At 35.5% G+C, this 15,000-nt stretch overlaps 1 protein-coding gene across 4 annotated transcripts in view; it reads left to right on the forward strand.

Moving 5' to 3' along the window:
- The window catches only part of emb (exportin-1 emb), a 28,177-nt gene that overhangs the window by 11,994 nt on the left and 1,183 nt on the right, over window positions 1-15,000 (forward strand). For all 4 annotated transcript variants that reach the window (XM_086554225.1, XM_086554226.1, XM_086554228.1 and 1 more), the window contains 14 exons: window positions 134-253; window positions 3,287-3,415; window positions 5,059-5,214; window positions 5,610-5,801; window positions 5,945-6,148; window positions 6,773-7,046; window positions 7,373-7,536; window positions 7,846-7,980; window positions 8,143-8,247; window positions 8,396-8,635; window positions 9,216-9,414; window positions 9,586-9,834; window positions 10,055-10,323; window positions 11,976-15,000. The exon at window positions 11,976-15,000 is cut by the window's right edge and continues 1,183 nt beyond it. In XM_086554225.1, the coding sequence (XP_086410351.1) occupies window positions 134-253; window positions 3,287-3,415; window positions 5,059-5,214; window positions 5,610-5,801; window positions 5,945-6,148; window positions 6,773-7,046; window positions 7,373-7,536; window positions 7,846-7,980; window positions 8,143-8,247; window positions 8,396-8,635; window positions 9,216-9,414; window positions 9,586-9,834; window positions 10,055-10,323; window positions 11,976-12,122 (2,583 nt within the window). In that variant the 3' untranslated portion in view covers window positions 12,123-15,000. The remainder of the gene's footprint in view (window positions 1-133; window positions 254-3,286; window positions 3,416-5,058; window positions 5,215-5,609; window positions 5,802-5,944; window positions 6,149-6,772; window positions 7,047-7,372; window positions 7,537-7,845; window positions 7,981-8,142; window positions 8,248-8,395; window positions 8,636-9,215; window positions 9,415-9,585; window positions 9,835-10,054; window positions 10,324-11,975) is intronic.

The following is a 15,000-nucleotide window of genomic DNA, read 5'->3' on the forward strand; positions in this document are numbered from 1 at the left end:
AGTATTAATTGTGGCCAACATTTTATAAGATAAACCCAAAAATGGGAATTGTATATATAGATTTTTTTTCTTCAGTAGCTTTATCATGATTTCTGCTTTCATTTTTAATCTTCTATTTTGTCGTTCCTCACAGGAAAACTCTCAGAATCCAACGCTAGTCAGTGCGACTTTGGAGACACTTCTCAGATTCCTGAATTGGATTCCTCTTGGTTATATTTTCGAAACCAAGCTCATTAGCACACTTATATACAAGGTTAGTGTTGGCTGACTTTTCAAAGATCTAGACTACAAGTATTTTTCCGTTTGATAGTATATTCTGTGGGGACAAGGACTTGCATGTGCATGTTAAATTTTACCTTCGGTGAATGGAAGTCTAGTTTGTAATATGGCTTTACATATTGACAATAATGACTTTTGAAGCATAGCTGGCCTGATTTTTATTTTGTGAATTCTCAATATTGATCATAGTGAAGTTCCTTGCATTGTACACTCGCTCTCCATTTCTTGCAATAATGCAGATATAATTGCCTGGGGGAGATTCTGAGATTTCAGGTGATGCCTCACGGAAGGTTGTCATTGGCTGGTGTTGCAGAGTGGTTGAATACTATCCTGTTGACCATCAGCTTTGAGTTTTATTTTCCCATTATTACACATTCTTTATGTTGATAAAGTAATGACATGAAGGTGACAAGATTAGTAGTGAATGAGGCTGAAGAAATTTACTTTGATTTTGCCAAATTTAATTTCCTGATCAGTTGACTCAACTAATGACCATATTTTAGTTACAATATTAATTAATGTTGAAATAATGAGAACATTTGTAGTGTAGCATGTGAGACAGCATACAAGATTAACAAATAAAGATATCAAGTTTTTAATCTTTTACGAAAGATTATCTGAAAGATGAGGTTTAATAAGATAAATGTATTATTAATGAAACTGACAGAATCGATAAGTAAAAATGATAACTTCATTTCATCCTTATTGTTATTTATGACAATACAGAGGAGTAGAGAATGTGAACATTACATATTCATTGGAGAAATATTCAAATAGTCATTGAGGATATCTGTTGAGCAAGAGAATGCAAGTAAAGTAAAAGTAAAATTTTTTTTAGTTTGTTGTTCATTGAGGATTTATAAAAGTTGATTTTCTTTCCTGCAGTATTTCTCTGTACCTTTCTGGCCTTCAGAAAAAAAGAAAAAATGCATAAGCAAATCCACATATACCAAACCAGCAAGGGACAACCATAACAGCCTCATATGTAGTTGCATAATTTTTTTTAGATCCCACAAATGCTGTAATACCATTATGTAAAACCATGCCATGTTTGTGCAATCTGGAGACAAAGGTGCAGTGTTGTAGGTGAAAAAATATTAAATTTACCTACAATAATTTTTTTGTTGTATTTCATTCTCTCTTCCTTATTAGAAAAGATGTCATTGATACATGGTTGAATAAAGTTAACACACTTTATATAAAAAGTAATGTCAGTTTTATTTTTTTTGAATTAATGAATCAATTAATTTTGTCATAAAGGGATACTGATTGGGAATAACTGTTCCATAAGACAGATAGATTAATAATCCAATAACACCAGTGTAGTTTTGGCTCTGCCTTCTCACAAAGATATGGTAATTAAAAATAAGCAGGCCTAACACCTCGGGCTACTCACCAGCTGAGTTAGCGGCCAGCCGGTACTCACATGATCACCCAGTGTACCGGCCACACAAAAAAGCCTGATGTGATATTAGGTCCAGCACACTGGGTAATCGTGTGTGCAGCAGTTGCCAACAGCTAGGTTAGGCAAATAACCCGTGGAGTTAGACATGTGCACTTGAAATACCCCGGTGATTAGACTGATCAGAGCTAAGGGCTCCCCGTCCTTATCGGGTCAGTTAATTTATTTTTTCAATTTATGGATTAATTTGAATAAGAAAACCTGGTTCCAAAATTTAGGTAAAGGAATGAGCCAAATCTAATCTGGATTACTACTTCACAAAAGTTTTGCAACGTCATATTTGCCATATGATGAATCTTGGCAGGTTTGGAGCTTGTGTTCCATATTCTGAGTTATTCCTTGAAATCCTATGTACTCCTCTGCCATGACTTTTTTTTTTTTTTTTTTTTTGCTCAGTTAAGTCATTGAATAAAAGAGCAAGGAATGATGGGTGGAGACCTACAAGATAAACTTGTAGCAAAAGTTGCTATTACCTTCCTATGGTTATCTTATCATCAGCTTGCTAAATTGTTTCCAAGAATCATTGCTGCTTTTTCAGAAATATCAAGCCAAAAGTTACAATTATGACAGCACAATGTCTTGTAATGAGAAATATAAAAAATTGACTTTATTTTGTTTCTTCATGTATGTTAAAAATTCATGTGATATAGTCTGCCAAGTACTTGTGTATTTATGACACACAGAAACAGATGTGCACAAATGTTATTGCAAATGCTCACACTGTGGGCTGTAGCTGGTGACCTCAAGTAATGGGCCACTGAGAGACCTTTACGTTTTAGACCAGTGGTTCCCAAACTATGAGGCGTACCCTGCCATGAGAATGTGTGGAGGATATAAGGGTGTGTGAAGTTATCTGGTAAAAAATCATTGGTTAACCCTTTCACGCAGGGCTTATATTTGCGTAGTGCTGCTCCTGCTGGCTAGATATCTGTACCACAAAAGGGCTGATAAGAAATCATTCCAAGAACAAGTATCTGCCCTTATATACGTGCAAAGCATGAGTATTTGCATATATTATATGCTATGTTTTCAAATGATGTAGTTCTTGGAACTGATCCCAATTAATGAAATGTTTATTTACTTAGTAAAATGCAGGTTGCCTATTTTATTTGTTATTTGTTGGAATACAAGTAAAAATCTTTGTTTCCTAAACACTGCTAAGACTTGATATAAGAAAAAATATATTTCATATAAATACCAAAAAGAGGTGGTGGGGGCGTTTGGATCTGCTGAAAGCAAAAAGGGGCATTGTGTAAAATAGTTTGGGAACTACTGGTTTAGTCAAACCATTGGCAGAACCTAATGTAGTCACTCTGCAGTTGAATGTTGATTTATTCAGCAACCGTATATGGTATCTCATTGAATGCATCTCTGATATACAAAGGCATATTAAGATGGGAGCTTATCTCTTAATTTATAGATTAGCTAGCAGCTGCCTATGAAGTTAATTCTTATACATTTGAGCTGTATATGAAATTAATTCTCATTCAATAGAGACATTTTGCTTTGAAAGTCCTAATGTTTATATATATATTTTTTTAACAGTTCTTAGGCCTTCCACTCTTCCGAAATGTGACCCTCAAGTGTTTGACGGAAATTGCCGGTGTTGCAGTACCTTCTTATGACGAGTCCTACATTCTGATGTTCTCACAGACCATCACAAAATTAGAAGAGGTAAGTAGAGCTCTTTTAGTAATATTCTTTGATTTCATCAGTATCAAAAGCATTGCCTGCTGGTCAGAGGGGGCCCTTGTCAACAAATAGGCTTGCTTTAGGGAGTGAGAACGTTTATTGTATGTAATAGAAAATGTATTGTACTGTTATGATATATGAAATGATTTCAGGAATGTTATGGAATTAACATTAAGAGATGTTATGCTTATCATATTGTTTTTCAGTTCCATTGTATTGATTATGGTATTTCTAGCTAAAAGCATACTGCCTGTTTTCTGGGTATTACTGATCAGGGAGCCCATGGGAAGGATTTATAAGGAAAAAATTCTGAACGTGCTACATTATTAAAAAAAATTTTTTTTTAGAAATATAGAGTGAATTATTTTGACCAAATTAGATGCTGTAAAATCTACTTTAGTTTACACATTCTCTTTCTTTGTGACCTAAAATCTCTTTCATAAGAATGATAACAGTGCAATATATTGAAAATGTATTTTTTTTTCTCTCTCTCTCTTGCACATTTATGCAATATTTATTTACATAATGTAAGAGTCGAGTATATACATTTTAGCGTAAACTTATTTGATCATAGTTTGTCACTTCTAGAATATGCATCCTGTATGATTATATTTTATTTTATTTATTTATTTATTTTTTTTTTTTTACCATATTTTACTCAGTTTATTAATTTAGAAATAATTCTAAATTTTCTAATTGCTTCCGAATTGTTAAATCAGAATTATGAAGTATTACTTTCACAACTTATTATTAACCCTCTCTGGACGGGTGGTACAGTACTGTACCGCTCATTCAAAAGCCCAGTGGCCGGGCGGCACAGTATTGTGCCAGCCATTTAATTGATTTAGGCCTAATAATTCGAAAGCCCCGGCATTGTGACATTCAAGGCTAGAATGCCCCCGTCATGAATGGGTTAATATGAGACCTTCCAGGCATTAGTGTTTAACACACACACACGCACACGCACACACACACACACACACACACACACACACACACACACACACACACACACACACACACACACACACACCACACACACCACACACACCACACACACCACACACACACCACACACACCACACACACCACACACACACCACACACACCACACACACCACACACTTTTCAATGGAGTGATAGTTGCAGGTTTCTGTATTTGTTTACATTATTTTTGCAAGTGAATAATAATGTATTTATACAAATGGAACTCCTATGATTATGCTTAAAATATCACAAACTTGCAAATTGAGGGAAGACATAGCACAAAATACCCAAAACTATGCAATCAGTCACCAGATAGGGCAAGCAATTGCATAATTTATCCCCCCTAATACAATTGAAAGTAAAGAAAAGGAAAAGAAGTTCTATTATGACAAGTAAAAGGCATCAAAATATACATACTACAGCTATTATTTAGAAGAAAACAAATCATAAAAACCAGGTGGTGCCCAAAAGCTATAGATATTAGTTGTTTATGTATATGGGGGATTTTATAATGCATGTTTAGTTTATTATTTCATTTATTATTATTAGTATTAGTATTAGTATTAGTATTTTACTTATCTATGTATTTATTTATTTATTATTACTATTTATTATTATTATTATTTTTTTTTTTACAGATGCTGCCACTCGACACAAATATTAGAGAAGCTTATGCTAATGGCCAAGATGCAGAACAGCAGTTTATACAAAACTTAGCTCTCTTTCTCTGTACTTTCCTCAAAGAAAGAGGTTCATTGGTAGAGAGGAGACAACTCAGTGATGCCTTACTCAAGGTTGGTGTGACTTTTTATTATATGTGTATGGAAAAGCAGACTGTTTTGTGACTTACGGCATCTAGACTAGCCCCATGAGGAAGATATAGTTCAGGGAGAAATGACTTGTGTTTTGTCTGCTGTACATTTCCAATGTGTCTCTACTTGAGTTTAGTGTTGTTAGAAATGAACGTGCAAGTTCAAAATCCTGAAATGTTTTTTGAGGTCTGTCTGTATATCTTTATTGTTATTTTCTTTTACATATTTGTTTTGATGGAGAACTCCATGTAACCATAGCTTGATATAACTAATTAGAAAAATACAGAAAGGATCCTTAAAGACTTTTTTATGAATCAACTGAAATTCTAATTTCAATTTTCATCTTAATTATTATTATTTTTTTTTAATCTTTCCAGGCCCTTCAGTACCTGATCTTGATCTCTGAAGTAGATGATACAGAAATCTTTAAAATTTGTCTAGAGTACTGGAACGCTCTAGCCTCTGACCTGTACCGAGAATCCCCGTTCCTACCTCCCACTGGATCTTCTCCTCTTTATCTACCGAGACCCAACTCTAGAAGGCAGTTTTACCAACCAATTCTCACCAAGGTATACTACTGTGCTTGTTATTGGAGATGTAAATTTAATTGAAAGAATGTACTAAAGGAGATTAGTTTATTAGTTATATATATATTTATGTATTTTCCTTTTTAAGCAAGATACGGCACATTGCAATTCCTTTTCCTCCGTAGGTGAGAGCTCTGATGATCAGCCGAATGGCCAAGCCTGAAGAAGTTTTGGTGGTTGAAAATGAGCAAGGTGAAGTTGTAAGAGAGTTCATGCGTGATACCGACTCCATCAACATGTACAAGAACATGCGTGAAACACTTGTATATCTCACACATTTGGATTATGCGGATACTGAACGTATCATGACAGAAAAATTAGGCAACCAGGTAAGGATAATGGTACATGTTTTTTTTTATGTTTATTTTATTTCTAGAGAAACCAGTAATTGTTACCAGCAGTATATGGTTTGAAGTAGAGTGCAGATATCAAGCAGACAGCATGGCAAATACTACTAACCATTTCATTGCTGCTTCACGTAACTTCCAGATTGTTATGAAGTAACAGTCCCCATTTTGCAAAGATTGCAGTTTTTTTGTTGAATATGGTGTGATTTAAATCATCTGAATGACTGCTAAATATTCACATAGAATAAACTGTTTACCATCTTGACAGTAAAATGGTGAAGCTGCCAGAGTGAAGAGGTGGTGCTAGCTTGCCTGGATGCATACTTAAGACAACACTGCTTCAGCGTTATGTAAAGGGTTATTCCTACTGACGCACATGCAGTTACATTTATTTATTCACTTCACAGCCATACCGTAGTCACCATGGCCTGATTTTGGATAAAAATATTATCAGCAATTGTTCTTATATATCATGAGTGATGATATGTGGTATATCAGCTTCTGATTTTACAGATAGAATGGAAGATCTCAGATGATTATGTGAAAAGGAAATCCCTTTATGAGTATTTGGCACCAGTAAAAACCCCCCTTTTACTCTTGTTTCAGGTGAATGGCAGCGAGTGGTCGTGGCGCAACTTGAACACACTCTGTTGGGCCGTGGGCTCTATCAGTGGTGCTATGCCAGAGGAAGATGAAAAGCGATTCTTGGTTATTGTTATCAAAGATCTTTTGGGTCTCTGTGAACAGAAGAGAGGCAAAGATAACAAAGCCATCATTGCATCAAATATCATGTACATTGTGGGACAGTACCCGAGATTTCTCCGTATACATTGGCGCTTCCTCAAGACTGTCATCAACAAACTCTTTGAGTTTATGCACGGTGAGTGTCGCGACAGCCATTCGTTGTTTGTACTTTTTTTTTTTTTCTGAGGACTGGCAAAAATTGTTTGAAACAGCTCCTTATTGATTAGAATATTATCTTTTTTATGCAACTGTATTTTTATTATTGTTCTGAAAAAACAAATTTTGTCAGATATCTTCAAGTGTTGATAAAACTCTGGAAGTTAATCAGAAAACTGTCAACTCTTCATAAGTTACCAGTTTTGAAGCTTAAACACTTTAAGATTTGGCTTGTCTTAGATGGGTTAATGATGAACATTGATTATGAAGAACTAAAGACATTAATATTACTCTTCTTTTAAACAGAAACTCATGACGGTGTTCAAGACATGGCATGCGATACATTTATCAAGATTGCACAAAAATGCAGGCGTCAGTTTGTGCAAATGCAAGTTGGGGAAGCTATGCCATTCATTGAGGAAATCCTATCTTCCATTAATTCCATCATCTGTGACTTACAGCCTCAGCAGGTTAGTTATTATCATTCCTTTCATTATCGCAAAAATACTTTTTTTTTTTTGTCAAGAGTGTGGTTTACTTCCCTCTACCATTCATGTTAATCCATTATATAAAGTTAAAGTTAAAGTAATTTACCTTGTTACTGAATTTCTAATTCAACACCTTACTGATCACTGTTGTTGAACAAAATAACCATGGGATAGTTATACTGCTTGTTTTCCTCAACATTCTACTTTTCCTCTTTTAAAATTTTAATAGGGAAATGTATTATCAGAGAAGAATTTACTAAAGTCTCATTTTTCTCTACTTCTCCTCTACAGGTGCACACATTCTATGAAGCTGTGGGTTACATGATCAGTGCCCAAACTGACCAGGTTGTGCAAGAACACCTGATTGAGAAATATATGATGCTACCGAACCAAGTCTGGGACGAAATCATAAATCAAGCATCCAGAGTAAGTGATGGAATATGACCCAACTTGCAATCGAAAAAAAGCTTTGATTCCAATGATATTAATTTTTGTTTTTCTCTATTGGATGGTTATTTTTCTTTATATGATATTATTTTTTGTGAGTTTTTATATAATACTAATGGAGCTTAATGTGTTTTTTTTCAGAATGTGAACATCTTGAAGGATTCTGATGTGGTTAAACAGTTGGCAAACATTTTGAAGACCAATGTCAGGGCGTGTAAAGCTCTCGGACATCCATTTGTGACACAGGTAAGGAATTCAGAACTGAGCTGGCTTTTAGGTCAGTTTAATTTTTAATTTTTTTTTAATCATGAATGAATATGGATGGATGAGGTTCTTCCTCAGTTGGCATGTGAATGGGGCAAATGGCTTTAATTTTCTGATATTTTCTTTCCAGCTTGGGAGAATCTACTTGGACATGCTGAACGTGTACAAGGTCATGAGTGAAAATATTAGTGCAGCTATTTCCCTCAATGGGGAAGGGGTCACAAAACAGCCCCTCATCAAGTCCATGCGCGTTGTGAAGAAGGAAACCCTGAAGCTTATTTCCGGCTGGGTGTCCCGGTCCGAGGATCACACGTTGGTGTTGGACAACTTCATTCCGCCATTGCTCGAGGCAGTCCTTCTCGATTACCAGGTTTGTATTGGAGGCATGTTGTGGGTCTTGAGAGGATGATTGGGTTTTTGTCCATCTACATTTCTGCAGTTATCCTTTAGAATACCAATACCCAAAAACAGGATGCTGGCCCAAGGAAGGAAATTGCAAAGATAGATAGATAGATAGATGTCTTCATAGACCAACAATCCCTCTAAGCTGACACTCTGACTTAGGGGGAGAGGTCCCCTAGGACGTCCGAGAGCAGTCTTTGTCTTTGGTTTACCACAATAATCCCAGGCATCATTGTACACAAAAAGCACAATTATTGCTGATACTCTTAACTTCTGTCCAATGGCACCTCTACAGTGCCATTGCATTAAACATGAGACTCATTTTCTAATTCTGGGTGACTTGCCCTAAGATGGTGTGCTGGCTTAGAGCTGTTGATGTATTGGATAATTGTGATTATCAGCAATTCTATTAGCATCAGTGTTTAGTTTGTAGAAGTGATAGTATTTAATGTTTATGAGATGAAGATTTTCACAATACTTCTTAATTGTTATCATAATATGTGCTTAATCAATTTTGTAATTCCTTTGTTCCTCTGACATTTTTACAGCGAACAGGAGTGCCGTCTGCTCGAGAGCCTGAAGTTTTGTCAACTATGGCTACAATAGTCAATAAATTAGAGTCACACATCACTCTCCAAGTTCCTCAGATCTTCGATGCCGTCTTCGAATGTACATTATCAATGATCAACAAAGATTTTGAGGAGTTCCCAGAACACAGAACAAACTTCTTCCTTCTCTTACAGGCAAGTTGTTTTTTAACATTTGATGTTCGTTAAATTATTTTTTTATTTGCCTAGTGATATGTTTATATATATATGTGGTAATGTTTTTAATATTTAGAGGTAGTGGTAGGATAATGTAGCACTTGCTGTTTAGAATAAATGTATAATTAATTTTTTTTTTTATAATTTCAGGCAGTGAATACGCATTGCTTTACTGCACTTCTCAACATCCCCCCAGCACAGTTCAAACTTGTGTTGGACTCTATAATATGGGCATTCAAACACACAATGAGAAATGTCGCCGACACAGGCCTACAGATCCTCTATCAGCTGCTGCAAAACATCTCGACCCACGAACGGGCGGCAAGCAGTTTCTACCAGACTTATTATACAGATATTTTGCAGCATATTTTCTCAGTTGTCACAGATTCTTCTCACACAGCTGGTAAGTTCATGAGATATTTGTCATGTTTTAGTCAAATCTGTTTGTAATGATATTCTGAATGGTATTCCAACGTTCTTCTATTCTTATTTTTTCGTGTAGTCCTTCCTATCTCACTTGAGATTTTATGAATTTTATTGTTGAATCTTTTGCAACTAGGTTCATTCATCATAAAAAGACCATATTTTGACTGTTGACTAAATGTTTATTATCAAAATTTCAGGGCTCACTATGCATGCATCGATCTTAGCCTACATGTTCACCTTGGTTGAACAAAATCGCATCACCATAAGCCTGGACCAAGCAAATCCCACAGCCCCCAGCACCAACAACGTCACTTACGTGCAAGGCTTCGTGGCCAACCTCCTGAAGGCGGCCTTCCCTCACCTTACAGAGAATCAAATCAAGATTACTGTCCAAGGGATGAATGACCTGAATCAAGACGTTCCTGCCTTTAAGGAGCACCTGAGAGATTTCCTTGTGCAGATCAGAGTAAGTTTGTGGCCGATCTTGTAAAGTTTTGAGGTTTTTTTTTTTGGTTAGGATTTTATTTTGAAATATCGGGTAGATATATTGATGACTGTTATCAGGGGGTGTTGGGAAGAAGGGTAAGAGGCAAAATGTAGAGGATTTTAGTATTGGGTTCAAGGAATTTGATCATATAAATTGATGATTAATGTGGGATTTTTTTTTTATTTTTTTTTTTAACTACTACTACTATTACTATTACTATTACTACTATGCTATCTCTTTCTCCTCCTCCTTATTCTCTGTCCTCCTCCTCTTACTCTGTCCTCTTCCTTCTCCTCCTCCTTCTCCTCTTACTCCTCCTCTTCCTTCTCCTCCTTCTCCTCTTACTCCTCCTCTTCCTCTTCCTCTGTACTCCTCCACTTCCTCTTCCTCTTCCTCTTCCTCTGTACTCCTCCACTTCCTCTTCCTCTTCCTCTACTCCTCCACTTCCTCTTCCTCTTCCTCTGTACTCCTCCTCCTCCTCCTCCTCCTCCTCCTCCTCCTCCTCCCTCCTCCTCCTCCTCCTCCTCCTCCTCCTCCTCCTCCACCCCCCTCCACCCTTTACTTGTTTTGGGCTTCAGTACTTATTAGGGATTGAAAGATACTCAAATTTGAAAGTTGAGTGTCTGGAAAATGCAATATTTTCGATTGGCTGAAATGTTATAAAGATTGAATACCCCTTAGATTTTAACACATATGAAAGGAGGAAGAATTTATGTTTCTTCATGGTAAGTTTGGCTGAATCATTTTCTTGAATTATCATTTTTGCCTCAGGATGAAGTGCATTAACCTGTTAATGATGGACAATGTGATATCATGTGATTTGATGACGGCACTTGCCACTGGGGATGCGATATCACATCATGGCTTTTTGTCTGGCTGGCACACAGGGCAATTGTGTGCACAACGGTTGGCTGCGGCCAGACCGGGTGAATAGCCCAAGGCAACCTTTTGAGTGCAGCTTGCCAGTGCTGTGTAGATTTCTGGTTTTTAACCACCTCGTGTATTAACTATGACTTTTCATCTATTGCACATAACTTTATGATAAGTGATATTATACAAATGTTAAAAAAAACATTTATTTTGAAATTATACATTATTCTTTTATGATAGACCGACTTAACCCATTGGTTGCGGTATTAAAAAAGGTCTGTGCAGTAGGATGCCTGTTTTACATGTCTGGCATGATGCCATCCATGTCTATGACTGACTCTGCCTTTGCAGCAAATCTGCTGCTAATGGGTTAAATATAATACCATATTCTTCTTCCCTGTTTTCTGTAAATAATCATCATTATTATGATCATTATCATCATCACTTTAATTATTATTGTTTTCTAATGTGCATATAACGTGCCATAGGTAACTCCCTTGTATGCCATGTTTGTCACGTTTGTCAGGGGTTGTCAACCCCTGGTCTATGAAGATTCTGAGACACACCATTGTTATATAATATGCTGTAATTGATATCTCAAATTCAAGTGTTTAGAATGTACTCTCATATCCATTAACATTTTATGAGATATGTCTGGAATATTCAGTTGAAAGGAATAGTCCTAGAGATTGTATCATTATTGTTATTTGTAAACAAAGTAAGAGTATGCACCCTACTAAAATTTTCACTCCACTTTGCAGGAGGTAACCGGTGATGACGACAGTGATCTGTACCTAGAGGAGAGAGAAGCAGCTCTACGGCAAGCGCAGGAGGAGAAGCGCCGTGTGCAAATGAATGTGCCTGGCATCTTGAATCCCCACGAGATCCCGGAGGAGATGCAAGATTAAAAACCACAGTAAGAGACAGTCCCACAATCATCACTGTCCATTTATATAAAGCAAGCGACTACGTGAGACTTTATCAAGTTGATTTCGCTGTACCGTCGTTCCCATCTCATAAATGTCCGAAGGTAATATATTAATATATATCTGGATATTTGCACACTTTTTCTGAAGTGTGTCGTCCAGATGAGAGTTAACTGCAGCAACTACATGAAATTTTTCAGATTGTAGCAAATTAAGTAATAGTCTGGGCTAAGCTGTGAATTTATGATCATACTCATAATAAGCAAGCTATCCTAACTTTGTTTCTAGTGAACATACGAACTGTTCCATACTGGAATATTTTTTTTCCAAACCCTCCTGGAAAATATTTATTGAAGAGTTCATTTGTATTGTGTGGTTGTCTGATGGTTGACTTCTACTTTTTGCAGAAAATGGCATTGTATTTGGTAACAGAAGAGCATATGGTGTGAATGATTGTTTTTTTTTTTTTTAATGTTTACAGCATTGGGTCTGATAATACAGGCAAAAAGTTCCTGACAGTCATGGTTTAAAAGAGAAATGCTCTCTTCACTTACACTTTTAAGAACAACAGATGGAACTATGCAAGTACTCTCCAGTATTTTGTTCCATTATGAAGTAGCATTAAAGCAGAAAATGCCTTCTGTTACATCTTTGAGGCAGAAGGGATTAGAGAGATGATATCTGTTCTGTCATCTTGTTGTAATAAAATAATGCCTTTGCTTTTGCTTGTGCATGCATTGATCCCCTCATAATCATCCCTCTGTAAGCACAAACTACCCTGAATGTTAAATTGTTATAAGTCTGTATGATGCACAGTAAAATATAGTAATATTTGTTAAAAAGTAAAAGACAAAGCAAGGAGTCTTTCAGAGAATGATGATTTATTCTAATAACAGAACTATTCTTTTTTCTTTTGGTTTTAGATGAGATAATGTAACAAAACTGTGGAGGAAGATACAAATTTACTAATTGTTTATTAAAAAGGATCAAAAGATAAATATCTGATGGGCAGTACTAATAGATAATCCATTTAGGGCCCTAACAGACTTGCTACTACTATTCTAGAATTGTTTGTTTCTGAAACTAATTAGTATTATTTTTGTTTTATTTTTATTTTTTGGATTGCACTATCTGCTGTCTCATTATTTGGTTGTGAGAGAACATTTCTCTTCTTTTTTTTCTTTTTTTTTTACCCTCTTTTTTTTGGCATATTGTAATCAGTCGTTCATTAATGAGAGATTCTTCACGATGGGAGACTTGAGATCTTTGATTACTAAAGATAGTCTAGGGTTAGAATTCCATTATTTCAAAGTACAATTTGGCCTCTAGACTCCTGAGAACTATTATCTTGTCTCTTGTTTTGAAAGTGATTTGGAAACAAAGGGTTTATAATTAATAAAAAAAAAAAAAAAGAACCAGAAGAAAAGAAAAACTTACAGGAACTTCCTAAGTCTTTGTTCTGTCAGCTGCTGTATTATTACTGTGGCTAGAAACTTGGTATGCTTCAACGTGTATGAATTGATCTTAAGGTTTGAGGGAGTTGCAGTATTGAGACTGATATTTATTTATTATTTTTTTTTTTCTCTCTCATGATTGATTGAAGCAGCTCCTTCTGTGTGACCAAAGTCTACATTTTATGAATGTGTGTAATGTTTGTAGTTTTAAAGGAATGTATCATTTTTTGTCATGGGTGTTATGCAAGTGATGTCCTACACAAAATTTCATTCTGTCAAACCATAAGAGAAGTTTCTTAGGGGGATTGTTGCTGTAGTAATATGCCAATTAGAATTTCTCTCTCTTTCCACTTCCCACCTTTCTCTTGCTTTTATTTCATCTTATTTCATCATGTCAGCAGGAATATCTGAGAAAACCCTGGTAGTACATGTGTTTTTAGATGCATGTAGATTGGAAAGAAAAGAAAGCATTTTTGATCGTGACACCAGTGATTGGTTAGAGAGAATGCATGTCTGGTATGGATGTATATATGGATGGAGGTGGGTCATATATGGTATAATCCCTGTACAAGAATTTGGTACACCATTTCATTATTATTCCACAACAAGGCATTAACAGTGTACAGTATTAGTTATCACTTACTAAAAATCATTCCATACATTTTTTTCATGGAAAACTCATGTCTAAAGAAGTATGTGAATACGTATCTTGTTAAAAATGTGTTTACAATATCCATCTGTTCTTTATCGAGTCCTATAAAGTGTGTTGTAAATTTGATCACTGGGGAGGATGATGTTGAGGAGAAAGCTTATATAATTGATTGATATTTTTATTTTATTTTGTTTTATCATTTTTTTTCATCACTGGTGTAGCCAAAATTGACACTTGTCTGCATTTATTCTTGTCAGTTACGTAAGAAAAGCTTTTTCAGAACTCACATGCATTGTTGTTACACATTGATTGTCTCTGATTTTTGACAATTGATGATTCCAAGATGAGCAAGTGTCAGTACTAAGCATAAACACGCATTAACGCATTGCTGTGGTGGACGTCACTTCCTAATTGAGGGTCATGATCTTTGATTATCATTGTTTACTGCAAGTTAGAAATGGTCTAGGTAATTTTGGCACTTGGTTGTTGCTCGTTGTGGAAAGAAATATAAATTTTTGTGTCACTTAAGAAAAAGAGGAAGGATGTGAATCCTCTGATGTTTCTCATTTTTTTAAAAAATCAAGTAGATATACATATATATATGAAAAAAGTAAAAAAAAAAAAAAAAAAAAAAAAAAGATAGTAATAAAGATAAAACAGCTGTGGGAAAATTGCTAACTTTGGCAGAATGCTCTGATCCTTTTGTCTTTTTTTTTTTTTACTCATTATTGTTATTTTTATTTTATTTTTTTTT

Source organism: Penaeus japonicus, unplaced genomic scaffold (assembly GCF_977035675.1).
Source record: "Penaeus japonicus unplaced genomic scaffold, GWHDUDI00000001_assembly GWHDUDI00000029, whole genome shotgun sequence".
Lineage (NCBI taxonomy): Eukaryota > Metazoa > Arthropoda > Malacostraca > Decapoda > Penaeidae > Penaeus > Penaeus japonicus.